Consider the following 15,563-nt stretch of genomic DNA (forward strand, 5'->3'; position numbering starts at 1 on the left):
CTAAGGACATGGCAACTGCCATGTCGCCTTCATGCGAATGCATCGACCATAGCGGGAAGGGGTGATTGGAAGGCTACTGGAAATTGGCCTGGAACTTAACTTGCTGCTGACTCAATTCCCAAGCCACAGTCGAGTTTTCCACGTTCAACGGAGCAGCAGCTCATCCTCGAGAAAAAAAGGACAATTAAAAATATAAATAACAACGCAATAACTTGATAAACCTCTAAAAAGCCAGAGTTCTTAAAACTCTCCAAGAATTCAGTGCTGTTAACAGATTCCCAAAAGTTCTGTGCCTCCCCCAAACTTAAATGCCACTCAAACGCAAACGCCATAAAAACTAATCGTTTTGCACGGGTTGCACAATTCCAGTTGAGCCTTGAAGCTATCCGGAAAAGTTAAATCCCGAGGATATAGTGCGATGACTGTCCTCAATATGCACGCCAAAATGATTATATTGATTTTATTTTTCTATAACGGTTCCTACAATTGGAGTAAAAAGCTGTAAAGGCCCCTCCTCCGGCTGCATCTGTCTCACTCGCTCCCACCCCCTTCGGCAGGCGGCGTTTGATTTTCGTGTGTTTGTGTGCGTCCCGCGCCGGTGTGTGTGTGTGTCTGTGAGAGCCTGCCAGCGAGTAAAAAATCGAATTCCTAAGGTAAGCCCCATGTGTTTGGTAACACTTTTTCGATTTATACTATAAGTAACCCATGGGGGAGGCTATCCGAACTCCCGCTATCGATTTTGCCATTTGACAAGAGTTGCAGTTTAACAACAACAGTGGCAGCAGCAACAGCCACGGCAGACAACAAAAGAAACGGTCAATAAATGTGCGCAAAAGCGAGGCATCTCCACCTACAGTGGGGGGCAGCGAAAGTGGTCACGAGTATCGGTATCCTTGATGGGGAACTATGTACATATTATTTCTAAGCAGTTTGCTTTTAGTGAAAATTTAAAGTTAGTTAACTAAAATTTTGGAGGTAACCTATGCAGGTAACCTATGCCGAAAAGACCCCACTGTTGGACCCCCATTCCCTCTTGTTCTGATTCCCTTGCCTTCCCCAACATTCCAGCCTCGGTTCCTTGTGGAATTTCCAGAGCTTTCCAGCGTCTGCGCATCAGTATCCTGTTGTTTTGATAGTAAAAAGGACAAAGCCCCGCTCACCAACACAGCCAACAGGCGACTGCACTTGTTTACAAATACGCACGCCAGACACGCGACACGTGGCGCAGGGCAGCCCCTGGAAGGCCTCGGGTCATGGGTGGTGGTGGAAGCCACCTTTTCCACTTCCCAATTCCCAATTCCGTTTCCCATTCCCAATTCCAAAGGCCGGCCGGCAAGGCGAACCTGGCGGATGAGCAATGTCTCCGAAGCATGACGTCAGAGGTGAACGGCGACATTGAACTAGTTTCAGTAACAATCCACGTATACGGTTCACGTTTCTCCAGTGACGTCAAGCCAGACGTCAAGAGAAAGCCCGGAGACTAATCAGAGACCAATAAGGCCGCCAATTCGACCTCCGAACTTTGGCTTCCGCTCCACTGAAATTTCATTCCATCGACGCTGCTTCTTCGGTCGCCTCCTAATTGGTGTTTGGCCCTGCCTCGTAAATCGTCAGTCACGCAGCCCTGACTTGCTTTTTGCGCATCGAATTCGTTAACTAATTAATTAATAAATAAATGTTTGTTTATTCATTTAATAGTTTATGTGAAGCATGCCCTCTAAATTGAATTTGTTTTTGTTGAATGCAAAAACATTTTCTTCTCGTTGCACCTTTGATATATTCTTTTCGAAATTTCTAGTTTCGAAATAATATTACTGGAAATAATGTACTTCTTAGTTTCAAATTTATGGTTAGACGTCCCAATAAATTCATAGTTTAGGTTATCCAAACTCAACACTTATTTTTAAGTACGCAAAATTATAATGTTTCAAAAAAACCGATAATAATCATAAATAAACTAATAATTTCTTATTCTTTGTTCATATAACTAAGACGCAGATGCTTTAATCTTGATAGCTCTAATAAATTTAAAAGGCTTCTAAAATCTAATCTTTAAAATTAAAAAAAAATACAGCCGTGTTTCTGTGGTTATTCTCAGAAAACCTCATGCGTTTTTCCTCTACTCGTATTCAATTGCACTTTTTTTTAGTTTCGCACTCATGAGTACAAATGACCTTGGCTAGTGCAGAATACTTAATGTAAATTGCACCATCAAAAAGTGTTTGTCTACATCTCGGCAAACACGACAAGAATTTTATTACGGCGCAGAAGTACAGATCTCTCAACTATGTATATGTCTATATGGCAGCTATATAGAACGGCCCACTCAGACGGCATAGCTGGCGATGCTAGCTGCAAGGAGGTGGGTGTAAGGGGGCGTGCCGGGCGCCCTGGTTGGCGCAAACAGTAAACAACAACAGAGAAAAGCGCCGGGCATTTGGCATTGTTTTGTGTGTGTGTGCTGGGGCCTCGATCAAAATGGGATCAGGTGAGCCAGCTGCCAAGGCGACCTAGGCCTACGACAGTAGATGCCCCAGAGAGGTAATAGGGAGGCTCACTAGCAACAGTCTAAGATTTTCCATTTTCTTAATAATTTGAAAACTAAATTACAACTCTCTTGTTGGTAGAAAGGAAAACAAAAGAAATTCTACTGTAAATTAAAATCTAGATTCTAGATTACTAGAATAATTAATAAAGACCATAAATGCAAAAATCTATTCCCTTGAGTACGAAACAGGAAAAAGAAATTAAGTAAAATGATTTATTAGTTTTCTGAAAATATTTTGAAATTACCTATATTTTTATGGACGTTAAAAATGAAGTAAAAGCAAGGCCAATATAATCAATAAGATGAGTAACGTCATACTTGTTTTTTTTTACTCCCTTAAAGCCTGGCTTAAGGATTAATTCAATGAAATAAATTTATAATTTCTTATTTTTCGAGGAGATTCTGATCAAAAATCAATGAATATATTTTTTAAATATTTATATATTCAAGCTTAGGAAGTCCCACTGTAATTTATTCATTATTTCTATTGTACACAAACTGTTGTTGTCTTGTAACCCGGCAAAGCCCATTGGATGCCAATTAGTTTGTAACACTTATTATATCCTGGGCCACATAAGCGCTCTGTTTATTATAGGGTAAGGTGGGGTAAAGCCGACCTAGTAAATGGTTTTGGCTATAAAATGCTTATTTTACATCGGATCAAGTCGTTATATATACCAAATTAAAGGTTAGACCTTTGCGCAACTTTCTATGCATAGCATTTTATTCATACCTTTGAAAAGTTTTGAGATACAAGCGTTTTACGAAAAAGTTCATTTTTGCTATGTTCAAAAATGATGGGGTAAACCCGACCGCCTATGTTTTTGGTTGATTTAGTACAGATATAACCTAAATATAGGTTTTGCAATGATATATCAATCAAAGTTATGTTATATAATGGTAATAAAAGATAATAGAATTAAAAAAATGAAAATAGCAAAATAATTAATCAGTATCATCTGATTCGCTGCTCAAATAGCTTGCTGGCGTTTTTTGGTTCGAGTTGAACGTCTGGTTGGCTGCGATGTTGATGGTTTTTGTGTGATTGTTGTTTTTTTGGCTTTTTTTGCGGCAGGATTTACCCCACTATTTAGAGGTCGGATTTGCCCCACGACGTAATTTTTCATAAAAACGCAATTAAAAAAGAAATTATGAAAAAAAATGAACCAAACTTATATGCACTTTGTAGGACTTTATTCAAAGAATCTAAATCCACTTACCTTTTCATGCGATAACTTTGACAAAAAGAAATATCCTGCAGTTAATTATGCACAAAAATGAAATTCAAAATTGTGAAAACAAACTTGTTGTCGTTTGACCATCTCAATGTTGACTAATAAAATGCTGTCATACCACCATTTACATTGTTTTCGATGCTCTACACGACAACACTAATATTATTTTGCGTAGTGCTTCCGATTTTCGAAAACAGAGGGAGGTCGGGTTTACCCACACTGTCGGCTTTACCCCACCTTACCCTAATAATACTTTTACGTAGTTGGCAAGCGTTCCTTGAGCCCTTTCTCTGTCACTTTCCCCGCGGGACCTTGGCCCTAACCAGAGTTGGCATTATGAGTGGCGCTCTTCCTCTTCTTCCAAGTCGCTTTATGGCTTCGGATCAGGGGGAATATTCATAATGCATGCATGTCACCACCCCCTCCGAGGGAGTGCATTCAATCGAATCCACAGCGGGTGATAAGGTGCGGGTATACAAAGTATGAGAAGCATCACAAATTTTCCACTCGGTCAGTTATAAAATCCGAGTTTCAGGGGACGAACCCTGAAGTCCAAAGCTTTAAAAATAGACCATAAACAAGAGTTGACTCAGAGCGATACGATTTAGCAACTAAAATCAAAGTAAGCAAACAAACAATATGCGTGTTATTATCATAACACCGTTTATCAGAGCTCAGAGTCATGGGGTGGGATTTTGGGAAAGGAATGAAAGAAAAATACCCTGCTTAACAATAAATAATTAAAAAAATAAATTAATATATTATATTATTAATAATAACAAATAAATTTGTCATGTTTTAGAGGAAATATATGACTTTTCTTGTATACAAAAATTTCCATAAAGAGGTCATCTCTTAGGTCTTGTTTAAATTCCTTGCCATACAGTGTTATTGTTTATCACGATTTCATTATGCCCTAAATTAAACTGTATTTTTATTTGTTTATTAATTTTTTTTGTTGTGATTATTTTTAGGGTGTATCACGATTTCACAAGACTTTCTAAGAATATATTCTTGTTTATTTATTCTCCCTTCAAGCGGAACTTAAAGGCAGCCTTACCCTCTTCTCATTTCAGAGTTCCTATCCCAACATTCGGAATCAACAATATTAACAACAACAATAACCCCCGATTTTGTTTACTGCGAACCTCGGGAGCAAAACAAAAATCGCGTTCAAGTTCCGCTCCCCTTATCTTATTGTGTGGAATTTTTCAAGCTTTTTTTGCGTCATAAATTGAAATATTTTCGCTCTTGCGAATAAAGCAAAATCTGAACACCATAGAAACTGTGTCAGACGCTGCCTCAGCCGCAGTCGCAGTCGCCGTCGTCGTCGTCGTCGCCGTCGCCGATCGTTTATATAGCGGCGGGTCGCACTCGATTTTCACCAGTCGTTACGCGTCTCTCGGAGCATTCGCCTCACAAAGCGGACAGTCGGAAAATCGGAAAAGCCAAGGGAAAATATTCGAAAATAGCCAAAGTGCAAGTGCATATTATATAGCCAACCGACCATATAGTATTGCAGCCCAGTGTCGAACAAAATCCTCTTCGATGTCGATTAACTCGCCAATATCGTTAAAAAACTCTGACCTGCATTGAACAGGCAAAGGCGATTACCAAATTAAAAAAAAAAAAACATAAAAAAGTAAACAATTTTAAGGCCGAAAAACAGAAGAATCAAAGACTAAGACTCGGCATAGACCGCAAACAACAAGTTGTTTGCTTTTAGTTCGCGTTCCCCTTATTTTATTTTCCTTCCGTTCGTTCGTTCGGTTTTCCACGCACGCGCGTCGTGAAAAACATTGAAAACATAAGCCACAGCAGTTGAAGCCCCCAACTGTTGCGCCTTAAAAAAAAAACCGAATTAAATCCAATTTAATTGAGACCTTCGTCGAGTGGAAAAACCACCACAGCCCAGAGGATACAAGTTTGTGTGTGGAAAAAGCGAAATAACCAGAGATCTTAACCAGGAAAACAACAATTTTGATTATTGGGCTTAGGCCATTGTATGGGTAAGTAAATTAATAATAATAAATGAGATCATTACTCAGAAAGAAGTATTAGTCAGAAAGTGGGGAAACACTAAGTTTTTTGGGGAATTTTTAGACTGAGTAGTAAATTTAAGGCCTGGTTTTTTATATTTCTTGAGAGATTTGTAATAATTAAAAAATATTTAAAATTTTTTTGGGCATTTTTGTTAAGTCTAATACCCATAATACCCATAAATCCAGGTCAGGCACAAATTGTTTATGTTAAAAGACAAGTACAGCAGATTGTTTATAGAGTCTGCTTTGCTTCCGAAACAAAAGCTATTTAGTGGTTTTTCCAAAAATATATATTAGAAAGTTTTTGAATATTTATGATATGCAAAAGTTATTGTAAAGAAACAAATTTGCGCTTTATTTAAAAATAAAATCTTAAACTACAAATATATATATGATATAATGACCGTAATAAACGTAGTTGGCAGCACTAAAAGCCATTAAAATTTATTTATATGAGTTCATATTTTGTTTCCAAGTACATATAGTCTAGCCAAAATGCCCAGAAATATAATCAACATTCCTGTAAAATTTAATAATAAAACTCAGACCCAGAACAAAGAAAATTGCTCACAACGAGGCAAAACAACACCGGAACTTGGGAAAGAAAAATAACGAAAAGTATATCATTGTTTACTAGCTGCATGGTCTGAAAAATAGGGGCAAATAAACTTCATAGATCGTTTTCACAAAGCAAAACACATTGTAGTCCAGACCAGCAGACTCTGGCTTCCGGTGAATCACGTGCAATTAGCAACAATTGCGCGTGCCTCAGCGAATATTTTCCATGTGCCACATTGAGAGGCCAGAGCTCCACTGAGTCACATTACAAACAAAGCGAATCACAACGCAAATGTCTAATCAAAGCCATGCAAAACAAGATAACCGCCTGACATTGTCCAGATTTCGCCTGAAGCCACCTTGAACCCCTCGTTATATACAGTATCCACTAACTTTCTGCCACCTTGGGCACGTGGGCACTTTAAGATACTCAAATTAGGGTACCTTGTGGTCATTGTACTTATTCTACTTTATTGCCTGCAACTAACAACAGTTGCCAATCAGCACTTGAAACCCATTTTAGAAGTCCCCCCGCCCATTTCCTGCCTCACGCTGATAACAAAGTAAATTGTTTATTGCTGGCGACTGTACCGCCAGATGGATTAGTTCCCGGCAACACACTGAGCGAAAACAAACCCAAAATGGGGTCTAAACACAGATTAAAAGGGCTGTCCATCTGTCTATGACTTTGACTTTGCCAAGGTTGGAATTACATACCTGCTGAGCTAAGATCGAAGGCAATTACGAAACCCCAGGAGGGATTTACATTAATCAGCAAAAGGGATCAACAAGGGTGTAGGTCAAGGGTCCAGCCTGAAAAAATATGTTTACTTTACAGTTGTGGTAAGGGTTATAGGGAAAAAACTAAGGGGTCTGAATCAATATGAGATGACACAGATAACCCTTTAGAAATAGGTAGCTTAAGGAATATATATATAATATTTTACAACTGTTGAAATCCGAAGGAGACCTTTATCAGGGATGCCCCAGACACTTTTTATTAAATCGAATGTCATGTTTAACTGAAAAGGAAAGCAATGTTTACAGATTAGTAGACTTTATAAATAAGTTTAGACTTTAGAATTAGTACAAAGTACTAAAGATTTCAGTGAAACCCCTGGCAAGTCCCAACTTTAGTGGGTTTATATTATATCCCACAATTATATAACCTTCTTCTAATCCACCCTTTTATCCTCTCTTCCCCAAAAAATACAGATCAGTCTAAACTAACGACGAAATTTGGAGACGAGCCGGACCTCCTGTTCAAGCGAGCGCAGGGCCGGATTAGTCTGATCAGTGCAGGAGTGGGAGCCACCCAGGCTGGTCTAGCTGCCCAAGCATCGCTGCATCCAAGCGCCAACGCAACGCTTCAACAAGTCGCCAACATTCAACTAGAGGCCACGCTCAATGACTGTGAAAGTGGCTATGTGCCCACCGTGGGCCGCTGGGGCTCCGAATGGCCGAGTTGACTCGCCGCTGCCACCACCAGTCGTCGACGGGATGGAGGTGGAGCGGTCAACTCGCTTGTCGAGGAGGCCGCTGCTGCTGCCGCCGCCGTTGCCCATGATCCGTTGCTGCTCGCCGCGGATCAGCAACTGGCGGATGCTGTGCGCGGAATGGGATTGACTACGCGATCTGCAGGATCCGCAACTGAGCACGCATCTGGACATGGCACGGGCGCCATCCGTCGCACACCCTCCACCTCCAGCGAGGAGGACTTGGAGGATGAGGAGGAGGAGCTGCCGGAGCTGGCGCCTCCAACCGACCTGACATCGGTGGATGGATCGGAGCGTTACTCCGACATCAGGCAGCTGCTGGCCCGACAGCAGCCACTGGCTCAGCTGGACGATGGCGGTATCTCGCCCAGCAGCAAGTCGTGGGTCGTGGGCGATGGCTACGATCTGGAGGCCTTCAACCAAATAAACGGTGTATGGCCCCTGGGCCATCCGTTGCCGCTGCCCGATTGGTCCGATTCCGGGTCCGGCAAGGGCACTCTTATCTTTGACAACGTCTGGCAGTATGAGGAGCTGAACGGGATTGTGGAGACAACGCTGCAGCGGATGCTAGAGGAGACACACTACAACACGGTGAATCTCTTTGTGGATTTCTATCGCTCCTTCAAGCGCACCCGCCGCTCCGATCTGCGCAGCTTCTTCCAGTTTTACGATGTGCCCATCAATCGTCGCCACCACATGTGCGTATCCCTGGCCTTTGAGATCATTGCCAGGATGGTTAAGCTCTTCCCAGTGCTGGCCAACTACCTGTATGTGGTGTCCTGCGAGGAGCAGGTGATGGACTGCAATGACTACGTCCAGCTGGACGAGGAGTGTGGTCTAAATTCGGTGGATGCGGGCGTGGAGAAGGAGCATGTAATGGTGGCCATGCGCATTGCCATTGGCGAGCGCCGTGGTGTGATGATTCTGGATCCGGGATACCATGTGAGCCGAGCTGTGACTGTCATGCAGGATCAGAGCTATCCTCACACGGGTAAGTTTGCTTGATTTATCCCTTGGAAAGCTATACTAATTGACTTCATATTCTCTAGGTTGGTTCACCCAATCGAAGGAGCCCCATCTGCAGCGGGACTACTGCTACGCGTACAGCCAGCAGAACGGCAAGTTTGTGGAGTGGAAGGAGCGCGAGATCCGCGGGGAGGAGGCCAGCTTCAAGACCTCGCTGGTCTACGTGGCCCAGGAGTACATCACAGCGATTGATGTCACCGTGCGCCGTAATCTGGTGTACAACTTCCGGTCGCTTCTCTCGCGAGACGCCAAGGGTCAGGTGTACGCGGGCATCTACTTTCCGCTGGTGGCCAATGTCCAGGAGTCCTACCTGACCATCTTTTACGACGGAACGAATGAGCAGCGAGTGCGGACAAAGCTGATGTTCAGCGCCTTTAAAGTGGGCAAGGGCAAGGTGAGAAGGAGGCATAGAAAATCCCTTTGAAGTAAAAGCTAACAATTTTTAATTATAGCAACTGCCGGACTCCATTAAAGAGCACCTGGGCAGGCTGGCACCGCAGATGAGAATGCCCCTGCAGGAGCTGACGGAGCTGTGCAAATCCCTGGCCGAGGTGGTCACCGACCAGAACTTCATCAGCCAGGTGCTGGCCATCAACGATGACATCGGCAACATGTCCGTGGAGAATTGACAGTTAAAGGAGCCTAAGGATGTCGCTGCTAGTTCCGAATTGGAAGGAGAGATGGGAGCAGGAACGGAAACGGATGTGAAGATGGATAATAAACAGGCGATAAAAGACACTGACAACGCAGCTGCAACTTAGAGTTCCGAGTTTTTTGAATACGTTGTCCCTTCCACAGTAATATTTCTTTTAGTAGCACTTAGGCACCTCTCTTACACCCACACAAACCAGCACACACACTCGATTCAAAGTATATATTTCAATTTAGTAATATATGTATTAAACTATGTACACACACACACACACACACACAAAACACACTCTATATAATGGTGTAATCCCAAATGAATGATTTACCCGAAACCGGAAACGGAAATTTAATCTAAACCAGAAAGCGCAAAGCATAGATTTTTCAATTTTCGCTTAGATTCAGCTTCTGTTTATTTCAAACTAAGTATACACTTATGGACGTACGCGCAACTATATAATGGCCAAATTAGTTGATAACTGGTATCAAGGCAAAACATAAATTGTAATTGTTATATGAAAATATTTCTGTTGTAACACTTGAATGCACTGTACAATTTGGTTCTAATAAATAAATCAGCTAGCAAAATGGAAAGCTTTTGCATTGTGGGATGGGAACTTCAGAAATATTCATGGGGAAGGATACAGATTATAGAAATGAGCTGTTTTTCTTAATTTACGTAATACTTTATTTATTTATCAACTATAATAAGTTTGGCTTGATTATTTCTCTATAATTTAGGTATTATTAAAACTAAATTGCGTATATTTAAAAATGGTTAAAAAAAGGAAGTACCTAGACACAATTCAAGTTCAAATTCGATTAATTCTCAACAGTCTTGTTATCGATAATTGCTTGGTATTCTTGAACCACACAGCCAAAGGTCACACTGATCTCCCAATTCCCCTTAGAATTTGGCTTTTTTTTAGCTGTTTTGTTTGGGTAATTTAGCTTTTTTGCTCAAAAAGTGACATCACTGGCTCGTGAATTTCGACGATTTCGACTTTTTCAATTAAACTCTTTTCAAACTAACGTGTCTGCGAGTGCGTGGCCAGGTAACTTGCATACACCTCACCTTTGCCTCTACTCGCTGTTATTTAAGCCGCCTGCCCATCGTCAGCTGTTCATCTCACCCAATCCGCCCGGCAAGTCGTATAGCCACCTGTTTTGTGTGCCAAAACAAAACAAGTTCTGGGCGAAAAGGCGCGCAATTAAAACTAACGTTTAGTTTGCTTTTGAATATCTCGCGGAGCGGTTGTGGCACCAAGGGCCTGGCAAACCGGTTTCGACAGCCGACCCACTGTTTTTCGAAAACGTGATTGAAACCCCAAAAAGCAGACGATCTCGATCTCACTCGCAAGTGCATTTCGCTTCGCAGGCCAAATTGAAGGTAAAACAAATACCATATTAATTAAAAAGCGCTTGCAAGGGCAGCGACAGCAACAACAATAGAAAAAGAAAGTTAACCATATGCAGCCAAATTAACAACGAAGACGACCGACCGCAACAACAATATAACTGCTAAGCTTTTGCGTTTTGTTGACGGAAGTCGAAACTCTTGGGGCAGCACGTTCAGTCGCAGAGTCATACGTACACAGGGAGAAAAAATGTATGAAACTAGGTTAAAGTCACGGATATTTATGAACTTGCACTTAAATGTGCCATATCCATATATTATTCAATTTCTTTAAAATATTCCTCGGATACACTGACAGAAATTTATTTATTTGATGGTAGTTTTTTTTTTAATATCTTCAAGGACCGGTTTTTCATCTTCAAGTCTTAGTTGATATTATATTTCAAGTTAATATGAGAAAAACTTAAATTTTCTTAGCAGGTACTTTATCTGTTCGAGAAACTTAAACGGTCAGAAAAGAATAATCGTTGTATTCTTGAGGTTTCTTGATTTATTACGATAGTTTTGAACCCAAGGGAACTTGAAACCTTTTCGTATATCTTGGTTCTAAGTGTTTCGTTAATATTTATCCTATAGATAAACTAACGTTAACTAATTGGAGCTGTCTGGGAGAGCTAAGAGTTATTACCCGGTTAGTCTTCTGGAGAATAATTCATCATAATTATATATCCGGCTAGTTTGACTGGTTTATAAGTAAGGCTTTAACTTACTTTGGTAATCAATTTTATCATTATGTGACAAAGACATAAATTCAATATTAATTCTCAAAATGTTGTTCACGGTGTACGATGTGAGGTCGCCTGCCCCTTTCCCCATATCAAAACCCATGAAGAAACCGAGCGCCTTAGTCAATTTCAGCTTTGGCCCCAAATTCACTCTTTTGGCCCCGTTCATTGGCTTTGGTTTTGGCTCTAAGCTGGGGGTTCTTCAACTTTCATTCCGCCGCTGTTTGGGCTTTTAATTTGCATTTTACGAGCACACCTAGCCCGTTCTCTCACCGACTCTTAACGCGCTAGCTCTTGACAAAGGCGACAAAGTATCTCTCCGGTCAGGTGGCATCTGTTTAATTATTTTAATTGTTCTCCGGTGCAATTACACCTCAAGTGCAGCGTTGAAGAGGCTGAGCTGTGCAGGTCGCAGCGCAAATATGCATAAATCTATGGCCACACAACACAAAGGCATTATTGGCTTGATAAAACCGGCTAACAAACTTACAAAATTGCTGGGCAAACACGAAAAGTCTCAGGTGGAAGAGGCAACAACTAAAGCTGTTGATGGGTCAATGGGGTTAACTCGAAACTTGGATACTCTGAGTTGTAATTATTGGAAAATTAAACTCATGGGTTGGGTTGGGGTTTTCCTAAAGGAAATATTTTAGTGGTACAATCTTTGAAAAAGCTTGATTGTGATTGTATTAGTTAATGTATCTGTTAAATAGATATATTTTCTGATATATATTTTTTCGTTTACTTCACTCTTAGACAAGTGTTCTCTATATAAAACCTTGACTAAATCCAAACGACTTTCGATGACGAATCGATTTCGTGCAAACTATTCACTCAGTTGCGTGTTCCACAAACAATTTCATTTAGTTAATGTACCCGCTTAGCCTCAATTCTTGCTGACTCAGCTGAAGGAAGGGTGTCGCAAAGTGCACTCGAGGCGAATTGACTCGCCAATATTGATAATTGCCCCGACAACGACCAAAGCTAATGGCTGTGAGGAGCCGAAACCGGAATCTTTATCAGCCGACTGGACTTTGACCTCTCATAAAACTGATTCCTTATCGTCTCCCCCGTATTCCCTTCCAGACACAATCATGCTGGGCGCCCTGCTGTCGCTACTGTTCATCGGCCTGCTGATATGCGCCTTCCTCTTCTCGAAGACAACCAAGGAGTTCCCCAAGTCCTGGTTCGAGTGGAAGACAGAGTTTCGGTACCAGTACCTGGGCATTGTCGGTCTCATCCATGACGCTCAGCATGCGGCGCGGGATCGTGTGGGTAAGTGGATGCATTCTATACATTCAAATCACAAGCTTATGCGATTATCCATTAAGCACTTTACAAGCAACCCGATCGCATCGCTGTCATCACCGGAGGCAACCGCGGCATCGGTCTGCGAATTGTGGAGAAGCTACTGGCCTGCGACATGACTGTCGTCATGGGTGAGTTGACCAATCCGAGCTTTGCCGGCTTAAAATCTAGGGCCTGCTTATTGATTCCACAAACATTTACGAGGAAGGTGAGTGTGCTGTGCAGTGCGCGTGCCCGGAATGGATGAGTGTCGAGCAGAAAAGAAATTAAAATACAGATCAGCGCAATGCAGATTCATTTGCAGCGTGACTCCGTCTGGGAAAACGTGATCCATACACTCAAAGTCATTAGATAACCAGGTCTCGCTTTCCGTATAGATCGCATCGGGTTTTTGGGGGGATTTGTAGCGATAAGAGTTTGTTGACTTTTGGTTTGAACGTAACATTTTTTTTGTGTGTTTTTAGATATGGTTAGTCAGTGCAGGGCTTAGTGTTTTTGATAAAAACATTATTTTTTATATCTATGTATATTTTAAGAATAATTTTTACTTTTAAAATGTAATTTTTATGAGTTTTATAAATTATTTAGTTTAAAATTGCCTTAACAGTGTGAATATCGTAATAGTCTTCGTAGATCGTATGTAAAATTCATGTCTAATAGCAGTTTGCGCTTATCATACACTAGATGTCGCCACCTAAATATATTTCTACATGTAGAAATTAGGTAAGATCGTGTCGAAAGCCAATCTTATATCGTTTAAAGCTATATATTCTTGTACTAGATCAAAATCGGAGTCATTAGAATTCTAAAAATAATATTAGAACATTTTTTTAGTTATTAATCTAAGTAAAAGTGTAATTTGAAAAAGGTTTTAAGCAAAGATTTCCTTTTAATAAATATTTTTAATTTCCCCCAAAGGTGTTCGCGATCCTCGCAGCGCTGAAGCCGCAGTGGCATCTATAGTGGACTTAAAGGCCACCAAGGGCAAGCTCATCTGTGAGCAACTGGATGTGGGAGACCTGAAGTCGGTCAAGGCCTTTGCCCAGTTGATCAAGGATCGGTACTCGAAGGTGGATCTGCTGCTAAACAATGCTGGCATTATGTTTGCACCCTTCAAGCTCACAGCCGATGGCTACGAGTCGCACTTTGCCATCAACTATCTGGGACACTTCCTGCTTACACACCTGCTGATGCCCAAGCTAAAGGCGGCGGGCAAGGAGGGAAAGAATGCCAGGATCGTGAATGTCAGTTCCTGTGTGAATCTCATTGGACGCATCAACTACAAGGACATCAATGGAACGTAAGTAGAAGACGGTTTTCATTGAGATTCCTATCAGTTAATGTGATTTTAATGCTTGCAGGAAACACTACTACCCTGGAACCGCCTACAGCCAGTCAAAGCTGGCTCAGATTCTGTTCACCCGCCATCTGCAGACTGTGCTGGATGCTGAAAAAGCGCACGTGCAGGTGAATGTGGTCCATCCGGGCATTGTGGACACCGATCTGTTTGAGCACTCGGCCACCACATCGATTCCCATCTTCAAGAAGCTGTTCTTCAAGACACCAGAGAGGGGCTCCCGGACCGTGGTCTTTGCGGCCATTGATCCCTCTATCGAGGGCCAGGGCGGCACGTATCTAAGCAACGGCGGCAAAGGTCCCTTCCATCCGGATGCCAAGAAGCCGGCCAAGTGCGAACAGCTCTTCCAGTATTCCTGCGACCTGCTCAAGATCCAGCAATACGGCAACGGCGAATTCTAACGCACGCCATAACACTCAATCTCCCTCCCCCTCAACTGGTGCAACGTACTTTCTTAGATTCCATCTCCTTAAATTGTTTGTAAATCGATTTCTTGTATGGCTTATACATATACATATATATATTTTTATATAGAAACGCAGCTGGTGTTCTGATAATGCGAACCACTGATGATAATCTGGCCCAAGTGCTGTGCTTAGGTTTTAATTAACTTGTCTTCGGCGGCTGATTGCCATCGCCCGGCAGGGAATGCAATTAAAAGTGCAGCAAAAACGACGGCTACAAACATTTTCAAGATGCTGCACTCAGCTGTTGGCGGCGGCGGCAGCTTGAAAGGCGATCGACCAGAAAAGCCCCCCTACTACATGCTATATGTCAAATTTACGAAAAAGCTAACAATTTAATTTTGTGCGCCTGCTCAAACAATGAGCGATTAACATTCAGGCAACATTTCGGAGGAATTTTAATCGACTTCAGTTACGGGCGGGATGGAGCACTCACAGGTAGGCGGGCAGGTAGGTGTATCATCCACAAAAACAACAACCAACGGCTCGGCTGTCACTTAAGCGGAGCTGAACGAAGCGACAACAAAAAAACAATCTCATATTTAATGCATATCCAAAAAAGAGTCAAGTCTATCGCTATATGAAGAGACACACCGGCGATAACTCAATGTGTGAAGCTGCCGATGCGGTGGGCGCTGTCATCAATCAAACCCTCAGTGGACGACGACAGCCCAGATTCCCAGGCTGTCTTCTGTGTCTTCTGCCGAAATGAACTCATCTTCTGGCGGTGCTTTTTATC

At 42.0% G+C, this 15,563-nt stretch overlaps 2 protein-coding genes across 3 annotated transcripts; both read left to right on the plus strand.

Annotated features, from left to right (window-relative positions):
* The first annotated feature begins 5,128 nt into the window (after positions 1 to 5,128).
* On the plus strand, positions 5,129 to 10,147 carry LOC108076552 (uncharacterized). The gene is made up of 5 exons (XM_041776960.2): positions 5,129 to 5,792; positions 7,599 to 7,847; positions 7,896 to 8,870; positions 8,929 to 9,299; positions 9,358 to 10,147. The coding sequence occupies exons 1-5, from the start codon at positions 5,789 to 5,791 to the stop codon at positions 9,532 to 9,534; spliced, it is 1,776 nt and encodes a 591-aa protein (XP_041632894.1). The 5' UTR covers positions 5,129 to 5,788; the 3' UTR covers positions 9,535 to 10,147.
* A 355-nt stretch (positions 10,148 to 10,502) lies between these two features.
* Positions 10,503 to 14,879, plus strand: LOC108076825 (polyprenol dehydrogenase). 2 transcript variants are annotated; one of them, XM_017169858.3, is made up of 5 exons: positions 10,503 to 10,608; positions 12,782 to 12,970; positions 13,027 to 13,134; positions 13,922 to 14,303; positions 14,365 to 14,879. In XM_017169858.3, exons 2-5 carry the CDS (start codon positions 12,790 to 12,792, stop codon positions 14,759 to 14,761), a joined length of 1,068 nt encoding a protein of 355 aa, XP_017025347.1. In that variant the 5' UTR covers positions 10,503 to 10,608; positions 12,782 to 12,789; the 3' UTR covers positions 14,762 to 14,879. The 2 variants fall into 2 exon arrangements, with proteins under 2 accessions (XP_017025347.1, XP_017025346.1); XM_017169857.3 differs by lacking the exon at positions 10,503 to 10,608 and adding an exon at positions 10,739 to 10,943 and having other exon boundaries at positions 14,365 to 14,878.
* The last annotated feature ends 684 nt before the right edge of the window (positions 14,880 to 15,563 follow it).

This window comes from Drosophila kikkawai, chromosome 2R, assembly GCF_030179895.1.
Source record: "Drosophila kikkawai strain 14028-0561.14 chromosome 2R, DkikHiC1v2, whole genome shotgun sequence".
Taxonomy (NCBI): Eukaryota; Metazoa; Arthropoda; class Insecta; order Diptera; family Drosophilidae; genus Drosophila; species Drosophila kikkawai.